The sequence below is a fragment of the Salmo salar genome, chromosome ssa17, assembly GCF_905237065.1.
Source record: "Salmo salar chromosome ssa17, Ssal_v3.1, whole genome shotgun sequence".
NCBI classification, from domain to species: domain Eukaryota; kingdom Metazoa; phylum Chordata; class Actinopteri; order Salmoniformes; family Salmonidae; genus Salmo; species Salmo salar.
Genome location: NC_059458.1, coordinates 7740368 through 7756019, shown reverse-complemented (window position 1 = coordinate 7756019; position 15652 = coordinate 7740368). Strand labels below are relative to the sequence as shown.

The 15652-nt window shown below is 42.6% G+C and overlaps 1 protein-coding gene across 2 annotated transcripts in view; it reads right to left on the bottom strand.

Moving 5' to 3' along the window:
• LOC106575122 (neural cell adhesion molecule 2) overlaps nucleotides 1-15652 on the bottom strand; it is a 433746-nt gene that overhangs the window by 84153 nt on the left and 333941 nt on the right. For both annotated transcript variants that reach the window (XM_014151337.2, XM_014151338.2), the window contains exons 6-9: nucleotides 14468-14585; nucleotides 9732-9901; nucleotides 6361-6506; nucleotides 2514-2664 (exon numbers count right to left, since the gene is read on the bottom strand). In XM_014151337.2, the coding sequence (XP_014006812.2) occupies nucleotides 2514-2664; nucleotides 6361-6506; nucleotides 9732-9901; nucleotides 14468-14585 (585 nt within the window). The remainder of the gene's footprint in view (nucleotides 1-2513; nucleotides 2665-6360; nucleotides 6507-9731; nucleotides 9902-14467; nucleotides 14586-15652) is intronic.

The window sequence follows — 15652 nt, the reverse complement described above, 5'->3', positions numbered from 1 at the left end:
TAACCTTTTCACACGAGTTCCAAATATCTCTAACGGTCGCCCCAGCGTGAGTTTATTTTTGCGTGTGATATCATAATGCACTCACTATTTCAAAATGTGATTGTTACGCAACAGGACAGTTAACCTACGCTGCCCTAAAACCAAGGCACGCTGCCTGCTAATTATCTATTGGCTGTGTTTCAAATTGTCAATTTTGTATTATTTTCTAACAACAGTTTGAATTGAGGTGTGTTCCGCCTCCTCATTAATTCACATAAGAAGTAGCCTATTTCACTGTTTCACTGCTGACAATTTATCTTTGAGACTTTACTGATCCGGACAAACTTCTCTCTTCAACGAGAGCCCAAGCACCTCCCCAGTTTTTCCCCAGATCAAGTATGAAGACATTGCGCATCTCTAGTCAGAACAGGCCTTGTACAGTTTCTGGCTGGCACCTGCATTGACTTCATTGTTGTTTATAACTTTGGACATGTGTGCATTCCTATCAGTGTAAGTGCCTTATTGTGTTGTCATTCCTATTGCAGCATACCATATGTATGGATCATAATTGATTTACTGTTTTATTCACGTTTTCAAGTACTGGTGACAAATCATGCATTCCAATTCTTATATAGATTGTAATGGACACACGTGATATGTGTAAAATACTTTTAAAAAGTTTTACTGATTATGATGAGCTAATGCTAAGCTAATTACCAGCTGTGTGTGGCACCATGTTTGTGGATATCATGCAATGCATTCTGGTTGCAAAGATGTTATAACAAAACGAGGTGAAGGTATAGTACACTCGACTGACTTATGGTGATTCCAAGACAACTGGGACCTGGGAAAAATACATGACGTCAGTGATCTTCAGGTCAGAAAGTCCGAGCTCTAGTTAGAGGCCCAAGTTTCCAAGTTGGAATTCCAAGTTGGATGACCATTCAACATTTTTTTCCCCAGTCTGAGTTAGTTTTTCTTTCTCCTGAGCTCCCAGTTGTCTTGAACTCACTGAAGTCGGAAGACGGAGATTTCCCAGTTGTTTTGAACGCGGCATCAGATTGGAACTATGGTACCTCAGGGTTGCCAGCTCAGATCTCCCCTCCAGGGGTTTTATTTTCATTTAGCTTATAAACTTCTCCTGTGTTTTCCCCCATGTATTGATAAATTCCCCATCATAGTAATATCTCCCCACAATACCTTCCCTCATTTCTACCTCCCATGGACTTGAAAAACCCCCCAAAAATGTAATGAACCCGCCCACAAACCCCCCCTAAAATGGTTTCATCCCTGTCTAGCTTTCGCGCTACGGTTAGGCTAGGCAGTAGGCTTGTATTTGGGGTAATGATCTGTGATCTTTGTGATTTGTCAAAAATGGTAAACGACTTGTTAAGTCATGTGCTCCGGTTCTTGTACATCGAAGATTTGTAGTATGCTGAAAAGTGGCCAAACTAAGTTCATATTTTTCAGGAAATGGGCAAAGCCATCTTTGACTATGTTTGTTTGCGTTTTATAGTGAATGGCATTCTGGGATTATGGAGTTTTCGCTTGTCAAACAAACAAACATGGCTGCCATCAAAGAATTTATCTGCTGTTAGCTATTTTCTAAACAATATTACATTTCTCCCTTGTGTTCACCGGGATGTGGTACATTGTAAACAAGTCTAGCTTTTAGGTCGCTAACTTATGTTTTTTTTTTTGTCAGGACAACTTGTTATTTAGACTGGTTTATGGAGTTTGGCTGTGGATGTGTTCTGTGTTATGTTTGGATGATGAAGTGCACATTTATCTTTTACAATAAAAGGTGAAAACCTTTATTTCCCATCAGTACAAAACATTGTTTAGATGTTTTTTTTAGACAAAAATGCTGTTTAGACATGTTTGTTGCATCAAATGTTCTGTTACTTCTGTTCCAATCACATATTTGTGATGGTACGCTGCAGGGACCACTCAACAATGATCACAAATATGTGATTGTACAAATCAAAGGGTTAAAGCACCATTGGATTAAATTGAACTGTGTTCTGAAATGAGATGGTGAGATCTTTAGCTTTAATCTTATTATTAAAGAGTACTGGAGGAAGCCGTTTTTTCACCAGGAAGTGTGTGTGTGTAATATGGGATAAATAATGCAGCAGGATATCCTCCTACTAATTAGCCTTTTTGGGGGGCAGGCAACTGTGTTGTGATTAATCAAGCATTTGCTAAAAAGGGATAACAGAAACAGTGTTCAACAATGGAATCTTACAAGAAAGCAGCTTTGTGTGTGTGTGGTTTTGACACTTTGCATGTGCAAACAAGTTGTATTGGTTTTAGATGAAATAATGAAGAAGCTTTTATATTAACTTCCATTGTCCTCCAATAGAGAATCTTATCTCTACTTCAGTTTGCTCCTCAATTCATGCACCTTGGTTAAAAAGTGAGGTAGCGGCTGTGCTCCATTCCCTTTGTGTGAATACTGTGCAGATGTGCAAAGTTGTGTGTGTACCGTATCAGCGCAGGCATGTATGTTTTTGTTCTCCAACTGTACTTACACTCTATATCGAGGAACATGCTCTTTTGGTGGCCCCCGATCCTGCTGAGGGCCTCACAGTCAAAACGGCCCAAGTCAGTAAGCTTCACCCCACTGATGGTCAACATGGACTTGCCATGGCGGCCCCGCACATCCATACGTCCATCTTGGCTCTGTGCACACACACATGCATAAGCACACATGCACGCAAACACACACACACACAAATGGATTGTGAATTTATTGCATACTGTACATCTCGTGAAGAATTTGCTTCATCCACTCCATCCATCCAGCCGGGGCGGCAGGTAACCTAGTTGTTGGAGCGTTGGGCCAGTAACCGAAAGGTTGCTAGATCGAATCCCCGAGCTGACAAGGTAAAAATCTGTCGTTCTGCCCCTGAACAAGGCACTGTTCCTAGGCCGTCATTGTAAATAATAATTTGTTCTTAATTGACTTCCCTGGTTAAATAAAAAAATGAAATCCATACACTTTTTATCTGTTGACTTTTTACTTCATAACAACCTTACACACCTTCATAACCGTTAAACCCCCCTGACACTAAGTCAAACCAAGTATCTGATGTAAAATCAGTTTTACGACTCTGGCTAGGATTAATGTGATTGACTATCAATTGATTTGCAATAATTAGATAGAGAACTGTGAAGACAGATGGTCTCAATTTGAAGCCGAGGGTCATTTAGATTGGGAGCAGCAATCATTCCTTGTAATCATCAATGATACTTAACAAAGACAAACTAGCTCAGGGTGATCATCACTTAGAAAGGAAATCTTTTGGGTTCTTCAAATACTTTGAGAGTTTGATCAAGCCTGTCTGGAGTGCCAGATGGGCAGGGATTGCACTTTTGGGACTACTCCATTGGTTATTTTAATATTTGAAAGAAAACAAATACTATTTGAACACAGGTCTGCTAGCTGTGCAGACTCCCTAAGCAGATAGTGACTGCCATTGATTAATCAAGTGCTAGGGTTAGACACCAGCAGGACTTGGGCCCAGCACTCAGAAGACTGCTGTCGTAACCCCCGGAGTTCCCATGCCAGGTCTAATTTGGCCTATAGACATCTCTCCCCCCACTGGGACCAGTCTCTGTGTCATTGTTCTCCCTTCTCCTTCAGTCTTGAGCCCTGGTGTCTCCTGGAAGCTTGCCCCTGCAGTGTGTGGATGTGGCAGACTCACACAGACTACGACGCCCACTCTATAGATCTCCCTAGACAATCGATGCATATACAGCTCATTTCTAGTACTCCCAACGCCAGCCCCAACGCCCCCTGTTAATGCCCATTATAATGCCTCAGTTGTATCAGCACTGACTGAAGTCTCTTGCAGTCATTTCAGATTGAAACAATCTCACACAGTCTCTTGCTACTGCCAGGTTAAAGAGGCCTCCCTTTAAGGAGTGATAAAGGGTATCGTAAAGTTGGTTTGATCTCGGGTGAATCGTCACTTGTGTAGATTCAAGTTGGTTTGATCCTGGTTTTTCCTTGAACGTGATTATTTTTTATAAAATTGTGGTTGGCTATGAAAGTGGTGCTTTCAGTAGCATGGTCACAGTGTGCTACTGCACATATACAGCAGGTGCCCTCCACATTCCATTTGAACAATTCAGGAGTGGAACTGACCATTGAATTTGGAATGAATATAAATGCTGTCAAATAAACAGGGGGGCAGAAAGCAGAGCAAATTTGCCAGAGGAAGAGAATGCTGACTCTGGGCTTTGTGCATTCTCTCTTGCGCTCTCTCCTATATTTGGGTTATTTATTCCCAGGTTCACCTGGCTGAGGAAGGGATGCTCTCTCTAGGGAGAAGGAGGGAGCCGATGGGGGGAGGAAAGGGAGGAGGGAGAGTGAGGGAGGGAGGGAGGGAGACATTAGCCTGTTTGATATGCAGTGCAGAGGAGCTGACACGGACAGGAGGCACTGCAGGAGCACACACTCAGACACAGCCAGAAGGAAGGAGAAAGAGAGAGAGTATGAGACAGAAAGCCCACATAGCAAGAGGGAGACAAAGAGAGATAGGTAGAGAGAGAGAGAAAAAGAGAGAGGTAAAGGTAGGTGGAAGATGAAAGATGGAGAGCAGATCATTGGAAGTCCTCTTCATCTGATGTGAGGAAACTGAACATGCCCTCCTACACCCTGCAATGATCACACATGATGTTAAATAAGATATCTCCAAAGCTGAACTCCAAGTAAGCCCATACGAACTTCTCCGATGGTATTAGTGCTGGCTCTGGATCAGTTAAAAGAAGATGCCACATCTTTTCTTATCCTCTTTCTTCAGTAAAGATAGTGGCTGTGCCTGTTGCCCTTGGGAGTGCCGGCTTGCTGTAAGACCCTATTAAGCTGCCGTGAATGGGGAGCTGCTGTGGCTTGCTGCTAGTGCTATCATAACCTCGCCAGTGGCATTGAGATGAGAAAACAGGTAAACAGAAACCCACAATGCTCTGTTACTATGTATCATTGACTTTCAGCCAGCGTACACTGTTTCTCAACTAGTTTGCTGGGTTTGTATGTGCTTCAATGAGAAACAAATATGCTAGCGACGGCAAAAAGGAGACAAAACAAAACAATGCTCTTGCTACATTACCCCGACGTAAAGTAGTGGCGTTACGTTTTATGGACGTTTTATGGTACTGGATAAGAGAATAGAGAGTAGTGTGCTGGCTGTGTCTGGATATGCAGATGTAAATTGAAAGAAGAGGCGAGTAGCTTTACACCTAATGACCATGGCCATCAATCAAGGCAGCAGTATGCAGAAAGCCCTGTTTGTTCTTTCCCATACATTTAGGTGTGTTGCACAGCGCTCACATTTCCATAATTGCATTTGCCTCCGCGCGCGAAGAAGTATTTACTCTCATTCAGTGCCTTGATTTATAAAGCCGAGCGGTTGGCGCCAACGCACACATTCATTTATCTCAGCCATTGACCTTTTTCCCGTGGAAAGTGGAAGCCATCTTTGCTAATGCAGCGCCTCTCGAAAAGCATTAGTGCTCGGCTGCTACTGAGAAAATGACAGAAAAACACAGGGTAGCTGTCTGTTTACTCTTAGCCATGTTGAGAGCATTTCTTTAACCTCTGTCTGTTGAGGCACAATGTACGCTCCGAGAATCTCAGAGATTAATGGTCTTCATTGAAAACATCCCAGTCCTGACCAACATGGTTTTGTTTCAAATGAGTCATCAATGGCATCCAACCTTGATACACCGTGAGTAGAACTAATCTTTGGATGAGGTAGCTTACCCTATGGCCTACCTTTCTCTCTTAGTTAAGTAACACAATTAACCATCTTTTACTTCATATATACTGTACCTTATTGCATGGTGGATATAACGTAGTGCCTCTAAAAGAATCCTAAGAAGATGTTGGAATTACTGGGACCACAAAGCGTATACTAAAAAAATGTCTGTGCTGAGAATTACTCTATGACGCAGTCACATCCATCTTCAAAGATGAGCATTCTCCTCAGATATGTTCTTTGTTAATACCGGGCAACTGGTCTGTGCATGTGTGTCTGTGCATGAAATAGGTGGTGAGAGAGGGTTGAGGAAAGTACTTTGTGTGACTGTAGGCAGTATGAAGTGAGTGGAAGATGGACAGTAAAAGCAGGGACAACGGGGTTACCTTGTCTGTGTGTGTGTGTGTGTGTGTGTGTGTGTGTGTGTGTGTGTGTGTGTGTGTGTGTGTGTGTGTGTGTGCGCACACGTGTGTGTGTGCGTGTGTGAGCATGTGCGTGCTTGCTTGTGACTGTGTTTGTCTAGAGAGGGTGAAATGGGTACCAGTAGAGTGCAACAGTAGGCAACATACAACGAAAAGGGGGGCGGAAGTAAGAGCAGGGGACAGCCCAGTGTTACCTTGTCTCCGTCGGTGAAGCTCCGACCATCGTTGGCTCTCCTCCAGGAGATCTCAGGCAGTGGCTCTCCCTCAGCCACGCAGGAGATCATGGCGGCGCTGCCCTCTACCGCCGTCACGTTACGCAGCTGGGTGATGTGTGGCTGGACTGGAGGGACAGAGAGAGAAAGAGATAGATTGAAAGAGAGGGAGAGAGAAGGGGGAGAGAGTCCAAGATAGATAAAGGAGAGGGAAATAGAGAGAGGGAGAGGAGGAGAGACCAAGAGAGATAGAGGAAAGAGAGAAGGAGAGAAAGAGGGGGGATGAAAGAGATAGAGATAGGGATGAAGGAGAGAAAGAGAGGGGGGATGAAAGAGATAGGGATGAAGAGTGAAAGGAAGAAAGAAAGATAGAGAGAAAGACAATAATTGAAGACAGGAGACGCCTAGGGCTAACACCAGGTATTGGAGGATGGACGACTATGGGCTTGACTATTGAGGTCATACAATCTAAATCTACTGTTCAGAATCATACTTTTCCATTTATGAAAGTAGAGTTGTGCATCGCAGTTTATAGCCTCAAGACAAAGTAATCCTTACATTTGAGTCCACACCATGCCCAGACAAACAACTAGGACTTTGTGTTGTCTCCCTACTCCCTCACAACCTCTTTCTCACAATATCTTTACTTCTCCTCTTTCTCTTCAACAGAAGTTTTTTCCTCTTTCATATATTCTTTATATACAGTCTATTTAATTCCTTCTGTGGATCCTCTGGCTTCTTAACAGACACAGCATTATGCTGGCTAGCTGCCGATGGGGGTGTTTAGCGACGAGACACGTGGTGTACAGGCAAACCCTTTTTTGACCAACCAAACCCTTTTTCGCCCCTCGATAAAAAGCATTAAGGCGGTCTTGGCGAAATCAAGAAGTCGTTTGTAATTTCAAAAAGAGTGAACCTTAGGGTGGATGAGCCATCTAAGAGGATTTAGAGCTTGTCACGTAATGGGGTCATACACACACCTATGCCTACTGTATATGCACCAACACATACACGCACACATACAAACACACAAAATCAATGATTTTCTTTAGGCCTTTAGAGCTACATAGTTCAATTCGCCTAGTCATTGAAGAGCCAAAAATGGAAGCATAAACAATTATCTTTTGACAGAAGTAACAAGTCACTAATATTTCGATGGAGATTTATTTTTCAAGGTAAGATAAATACTTTCAAACGTGGCCTTGAGACCTGCCTTAAGTACCTCAGCACTTTTTTTTTTCTTTTTTACACCCAGAGGCCCTAGTGGGAACCAAGAAGCGATACAGAGATGAGGCCTATGATTCATACAATAACTCCAGGGTGGGAAAGGTGCTGTAAAGGATAAACAATAGCTTACCCCCTTCAAGTGAAATATGATAGTATTCATCAATATGATACGGGAATGGGCTTAAGCTTATCTACAACCTTTATAACAGATGGTCAATTCTGTGCAAGTGTGTCTTCTCCTTTACAGATGAATACCTGATCAGTGGAGCAAGCTGAAGATGAAAAGATATTAAGCGACTCTTGGTAGCACAATGAAAGTTTGGTTTATTGTAAACATTTTGCCAATACCTTCATCAAGGTCTTCTCTTATACACATTATTGTGTAAAATAAGCTTTTGCTTCAAGTTTTTTAACATGAAGATTAGATTCCCATTTCAATCCAGCATTTCAACTACCATATATATCATGGTAGTCCAGATGTTGGCCAGTGCAGCTGCTTCGTGTGACACCAAACACAAGAGGCCACAAAAACTCAACCCTGTGAAACACCAAGAAATGTGGCATAAACTCTCAATGACAAATCCCTCTCTTCTCTTCATCTCCTGCTCTCTCAACTTGCAGGGGTAATAAAACTCTTACAACTGTGTTTCCCCGCTGCACTTTGCAAAACAAAACTCAAGCCCTCCGCTATCTTCTTAATTTAAATATGCATTTTGAAGACCAACCGGAGCCCGGGCCTTGAAAGGATCTTGATGACTAGATCATAAATCTCCATATATTTTCATAAAGAGGAAAGAGCTCCATCGGAATAATCAGGGAGGAAATATGCTGGCAGCTTTATGAAAATATAAATTGAAACTTTTATGAACAGGGTGTCACCGATTCTACAATAAATGAGATGTATTTTTTTCAGTCTGGAATTGTACTAGATTCAAGTTGTTGGATGATTGGTTGAGGTAGTGGCTGTATGGTGAAAGTTTTCCTCTGAAATAATATTTTTCCATGGTGAATAGGAATTGGCTGTTTGTAGCGCTCAAGACGAAAACACCTAATATTCAAATCAATATCTATTAATATTCATAGACACACATGAGGTCACATAAGTTCAAGGACTGTACACTCACTAGAAACATCCAGTAACACCACAGATCGAACAATGAGACAGATATTTCACCGGATGTGGAAGTGTGATGGATCAGGTTGGCGTTTACACTCAATACCAAATATGGTGATGAGAGGAATCCCAGTGGCCGGCAGTGGGAGAAGATGGATTTTGGCCGACATTATGCAAATGTTCTCATCGATGAAACAGTTCTGCTCCCAAAACTATAATCTCTTACGAACAGAGTGGACTAAGTTTTGTCGATTTTACCCTTACCCGAAGTGAAAAAAGGGGTGAATATAGTTATTACACACACACACGCACTTCACAGAGTAGGCATTCCCCCTAACGGAAATATGAAAATACATTCTAGAACACTCATGCTTGGTTCTGCCCCTCTCCATGCTTGTTCTGCCCACTATGACTAATTTGTTCCCATTGGAAATGACAGGCTGTGGTCCATCTTGGGTTATTTATAAAAATCTTTGGTAATACTCAGGAATATGCAGTTTATGTTGCTTTTAACGCACAGGAAACATGTAGATTCTTATAGTGCCTATTGCCTATGGCGGAACATGCAGTTTTTGTCTCTAAAGACCCAACGTCTTTCATTCCAATCCATATGGATTTTTATTCATAGAGACGTGCAAAAGGTCAAAGACTTTACACTCTCTAGGAACATCCAGGAATACACAGTAAACATGTTAAAAGCTTTCTACAGTGCCTACAGCCTATAGAAATCTAAAGAAAAACGAATTGAAAAGTAACTGAGCAAAAGTAAATTGGTATGTTAAAATGACCAATTCTTGGTCCAATTATGTTTTTTTGGTCGAAGCAACATCAAATAACCATATAAAATTCAGGTAGCAATGTTTTTTTCATGACATCAAGACGGCTGATAAGGACATTATATTTTGGTTGTAATTATTAAATGCGACGTGAGACCATTTGACATGTTTACTTCAATTTGAGAATGTCATAACTTAAATATGGATGCCCACGAAGGACATGCTGCTACACTCACCGAACACTTTGAGGAAGAGCTCCCTCTCCTCCACCCCGGCCTTGTTGGTGGCTCGGCAGGTATAGCTGCCCCCGTCCCCTTGGATGATGTTGCGGATGGTCAGGGTACTCCTGCCTCCCTCCATGGTGTTGAGGACATACTGCTCTGACCTCTCCAACTGCTGGCCCTTCCTGTGTACAGAGAAACAGATTGGGCTCCTGAGTGGCGCAGCGGTCTAAGGCACTGCATCTCAGTGCTAGAGGCATCACTACAGACCCTGGTTCGATTCCAGGCTGTATCACTACCGGCCGTCATTGGGAGTCCCATAGGGCGGCGCACAATTGGCCCAGTGTCGTCCGGGTTAGGGTTTGGCCGGCATGGGCCATCGTTGTAAATAAGAATTTGTTCTTAACTGACTTGCCTAATTAAATAAAGGTAAAGAAAATACATATAAAAAACAAATAGGATAGAGGTGCACAACCAATTCAACTACACACACATGCAAACATAGAGATAAAACGTGTATCTATATGCACACACGTCCCCCCCAGCCACCAAAACCATACACATTATAATGGTGTTAAAACTACATCTCTCAAGGAAAGAGAGAGCAAGAGAGAGGGAGGATAATTGAAAGTGGACTGGGAGAAACATTGAGGTATAGTAATAAGGCTGGAGAGAGCCAGGGAGGAAATTAAGAACTGTGTGTGTGTGTGTGTGTGTGTGTGTGTGTGTGTGTGTGTGTGTGTGTGTGTGTGTGTCCAAGCTGGTCTGTGGAGTGGCATGCACAGGAAATTACACTGACTGTATCAGTCTATGAATGACTGAAAGCAGGCACAGACAGCCAGCCAGGTGGAAACACCACAGCAGGAAATGTAACTGAGGGAGGAGGGGAAGGGGGAGGGGTGAGCGAAAGAAGAAGAGAAAGGTGTTCTCTAGCTCTTTAATACCAGAATGGTTAGTAGTGCAGTCTTGCAAACCAGTGTGAGGGGGAGGGAGGGGTTATGGTTATGGTGGCACTGTGGTCAGATTGCAGTTGTCATGGTGAAGAGGACACAATGGGCATAGTAGAGTTGTAGTCAGAGTTGAGTTGTGGTCAGTGATGACCTGTGGTCAGTGTGTGGAGTGATGATCAAAGTGTTAGGTTGAAGCTGCAGTCAGGGTGGAGTTACAGTCAGGGTTGAGTTGTGTGGAGTAGTGTTCAAAGTGGAACAGAGAGGACAGTGCACTCTTAAGACAAAAAGGTTCCAAAGGGGTTAGGCTGTTCCCATAGGAGAAACCATTTTGGTTCCAGTTAGGACCCTTTTTGGTTCCAGGTAGAACTCATTTTGGTTCCATGCAGAACCCTGGGTTTTGCATGGAGCCCAAAAGGGTTTTACCTGCAACCAAAAGGGTCCTTCAAAGAGTGAACAGCCAAAGAACCCTTGGTAGCAGCTTTTTTTCTAAGAGTGTATGATGATGTGATCACAGTACAAAGTCAAGCCTGGTGGTCAGGATGGTTAAAAACCAGAGCTTTCTAAACCATTTATTTGAGCTCAATACAGTGTGACAGTCTACATGGAGCGATTAGACAAGCCAGTATTGCAAGGCGAGGCACATCGAGATATAATTTTCACAGGATAAACATAGATTTAACATTTCAATTGCTTTCTGTAATTACATGGCCAATTATAACTCCATCTCTCCCATTGATAGAAAAGCTATTACATGAGTGAATTTGAGACGGGGGAACAAAAACAATGTCAGTCAAAATCCTTCCCACAGCCAATACAAAAGCTGTTTTATTTGGAGCCACTCCAAAGGTTATATGCATGGCACAGTTTAGACTTTTCTTCTGAAAGTTGAAAATTGAACTTTGACATGTACACAACATTCCTTCCACACAACTGTATTAGCGTTTGATAGAGCAGTATATATATGAAAGTACATTTGGGATACCTCCTTAAGTTTCCCAAATCTCTCAAGTATCTCTAGCCACTCCAATTATTACATTACACTTGTAACTTTTTGGGGCTTGTTCTGCCCTCTTCACAGGAAGACAACAACCCCCCTCTCTGTTTCCAGACCTGTGTTTCTCACCCCCAGCCTTTCCCACGTTGGGCCTTGGTTTTTAAACTGAAATGGTCAACACACGCAGACAGTGTGGTGAAGAAGGCGCAACAGCACCTCTTCAACCTCAGGAGGCTAAAGAAATGTGGCGTAACCCCTAAAACCCTCGCAAACTTTTACAGATGCACAATTGAGAGCATTCTGTCAGGCTGTATCACTGCCTGGTACGGCAACTGCACCAACCAAACCTGCAAAGCTCTCCTGAGGGTGATGCAGTCTGCCCAACGCATCACCGGGGGCAAACTTCCCACCCTCCTGGACACCTACAGCACCCGATACCATAGGAATGACATCAACCACCCGAGCCACTGCCTGTTCACCCCACAATCATCCAGAAGGCGAGGTAAGTACAGGTACATCAAAGCTGGGGCCAAGAGACTGAAAAACAGCTTCTATCTCAAGGTTATCAGACTGCAAAACAGCCATCACTAACACATCAGAGACTGCTGCCTATAGACATAGATTAGGAATCACTGGCCACTTTTAGAAATGGATCACTAGCCACTTTAACAATGTTTCCGTGTCTTGCATTACTCATCTCATATGTATAAACTGTACTTCTATACTATTCTACGGTATCTTAGTCACTTTAATTGTGTGTAAATATTGCATCACCCCTCTCATATGTATATACTGTATTATACTATGCCACTATCTTAGTCCAATGTCGCTCTGACATACACTACCGTTCAAAAGTTTGGGGTCACTTAGAAATGTCCTTGTTTTTGAAAGAAAAGCAAATTTTTTGGTCCATTAAAATAACATCAAATTGATCAGAAATACAGTGTAGACATCGTTAATGTTGTAAATGACTATTGTAGTTGGAAACGGCAGATTTTTTATGGAATATCTACAAAGGCGTACAGAGGCCCATTATCAGCAACCTTCACTCCTGTGTTCCAATGACACGTTGTATTAACTAATCCAAGTTTATCATTTTAAAAGGCTAATTGATCATTAGAAAACCTTTTTGCAATTATGTTAGCACAGCTGAAAACTGTTGTTCTGATTAAATAAGCAATAAAACTGGCCTTCTTTAGACTAGTTGAGAATCTGGAGCATCAGCATTTGTGGGTTCAATTACAGGCTTAAAATGGCCAGAAACAAAGACCTTTCTTCTTAAACTCATCAGTCTATTCTTGTTCTGAGAAATGAAGGCTATTCCATGCGAGAAATTGCCAAAACTGAAGATCTCGTACAACGCTGTGTACTACTCCCTTCACAGAACAGCGCAAACTGGCTCTAACCAGAATAGAAAGAGGAGTGGGAGGCCAAGGTGCACAACCAAGCAAGACGACAATTACATTAGAGTGTCTAGTTTGAGAAACAGAGTACTCAACTGGCAGCTTCATTAAATAGTACCCGCAAAACATCAGTCTCAACGTCAACAGTGAAGAGGCGACTCTGGGATGCTGGCCTTCTAGGCAGAGTTGCAAAGAAAAAGCCATATCTCAGACTGGCCAATAAAAAGAAAAGATTAAAATGGGCAAAAGAACACTGGACAGTGGACAGAGGAACTCTGCCTAGAAGGAAAGCATCCTGGAGTCGCCTCTTCGCTGTCATTAACTCCACACAGCTAACAAAAAGTTACAGATGTTGGATCTTCATTTGATCACTCTTTTGTTGCTGAGAATTTTCCTGCACCACAGAAAATGCAGATTACGATGTACATAAATTCACTGAAAACCTGCACTTACACACAGTAACAGTATTGCACTTTTCATGCATCCTACTTTTGTCCAGCTAATCGCCTAACCACCGATCAAGCAACATTATGGACTAAACCTTCAAATCCCGTTCTGCAGGATTATTTTTGCTCAGACAAATACTGGTCAAATTAAGATCCAACATCTGTACAGGATAACTGGTTTGTGTTCATTAGGGCATACAATTAAAAGTGCTTTAAAGCGTTTTGCAAAGGAGAAGAAATCTGCATTTCTCATTGAACAAGCCCAAATTGTTGCTCTTTGTTTCAGACTGTTTTCTTCCATTTGGTGCCTAATGAACACAACCCTGTTATTATAGCTTCTAAGAACATGCTAATGAGTGTGTCACTCAGGTTCAGGATATATGCAACAGCTGTTGTATGAATGAATGAATAAGTGTGTTAGATGTAACATATGTTACTGTTGCAGGTGTGACTAATGTGACACACGGTACAGGTGGCGGCTCACTCTAGAAGGATATGTCACAGTGTCACCTCGATGTCATCGTTTACAGTGTCTGTCGACAGCACTGGCTTGTGAAGAGAGTGTGTGTGTGTGTGTGTGCGCGCCATTTAGAACATTGAAGGAGCCACTAATCTGTAACAGTGATAGATAAACCAGACTACAGTCGGTGACGTCGCCATAATATAAATCAAAACATACGCCAAATGTGGTTGAGCTAGTGGTCTGGTTGGCTAATAGTTTTGTCAAAGAATGGCTGGATTGCATTTGGTTCGCCAAGCCACAAGCATATAGAAGTTTAGATGTATGAAAAGGAAACAATCATGTTTATTAGGTCACAAGGTAGGTAGCAAAACATTTTGCAATGGGAAAATGAAAACCAGCGTTTCTTATTGAAGTGCAGGTAGTGCCTCACCTGTGTTCTTCCGTTTTGTGCTTAATGAACACAACCATGACTTAGTGTGTAGGGGCTAACTATACCTGTGCCAGGTGACCTCAGGGTCGGGGGATCCCGATGTGACGCAGGTGAAAGTCACTGACTCCTGGTAATCAGCTGTGGCATTGAATGACTGCTGTAGCATCGACAGCACAGGAGGAACTATGGGAACAAGACAAAAGGTTACAGTAAGTGATAAGGAGAACTTCACCAAATTACACATAGGAGAGCAAAACAGCGGCAGTGAAACAATATGCACACAGGAAATTAGCACTGTAACCTTCCCCACCCCCTCTTCAAATTAAGATTGTTGCGACATAAGAACAATACAGATCAACACGAATGCCCGCCGTTGCACAGTGGTTGTGCAGAGAGTGCTCATCCTATTGCCTCTGACCATAGAATATCAGCCACATTTTTTTCCCAATTTCCAAAAGATTCTACATGTTGATTTGCCACCGTTCATCAACACCAAGTGATTTACCGTGCACGGTCAATGTTTATGTTGGACTGTCTTGTCCTTAATAGAGGGGAAATGGGGACACTGTAGTGTCACTGTGCAGTCTTCCAAGGGACAGGTAGACAGGTAACCAGGCTAGCAATGGTAGCTAGCATTTAGCCTGTCATCCTAGCTAGTTAACCAGGCTAACATTGAGCTAGCATTTAGCCAGTCATCCTAGCCTAGCTGGTTAATCAAGCTAATAGTGGTAGCTAGCATGTGTAGCAAGTCAACCAAGCTTAACTGTTTATTCAGGCTAACAGCAATAACTAGAATTTAGGCTGTTGTCCTAGCCCTAACTGGTTAGCCTGTATGAAAGCAGTAGCTGTATTCTTCCCTATTGAACCTGAACTCTGTGTGTAGCCAGAACACCCCCCCCCCAGGGCAAATTAGTTTGTAAATGCTGGATCTCTATGGCAAGACACATCATTCACCCAAGTTTTGTCCCAAGCTCGTGGTGTCCGAGCTAGTGTTGTCCGAGATATTGCGTGTGATTAACGTATGTATGAATGAACGGAGACAGATCCATCGTGGGGGACAATTACCTAAGGAACGATAAGAAAAAGACAGAGCAAAACATCGACGAGAAGTTGTCTTCCACACACATATACAGATGGATTTTGAGGTCTTACTGTCCATTACGTAGCCAATGAAATGTGTCACTGCCATACTGCCATGCAATCAACATGAGCTGTCATCTCACAGCAGTGAAAGGAGAGCCATCCCAGAC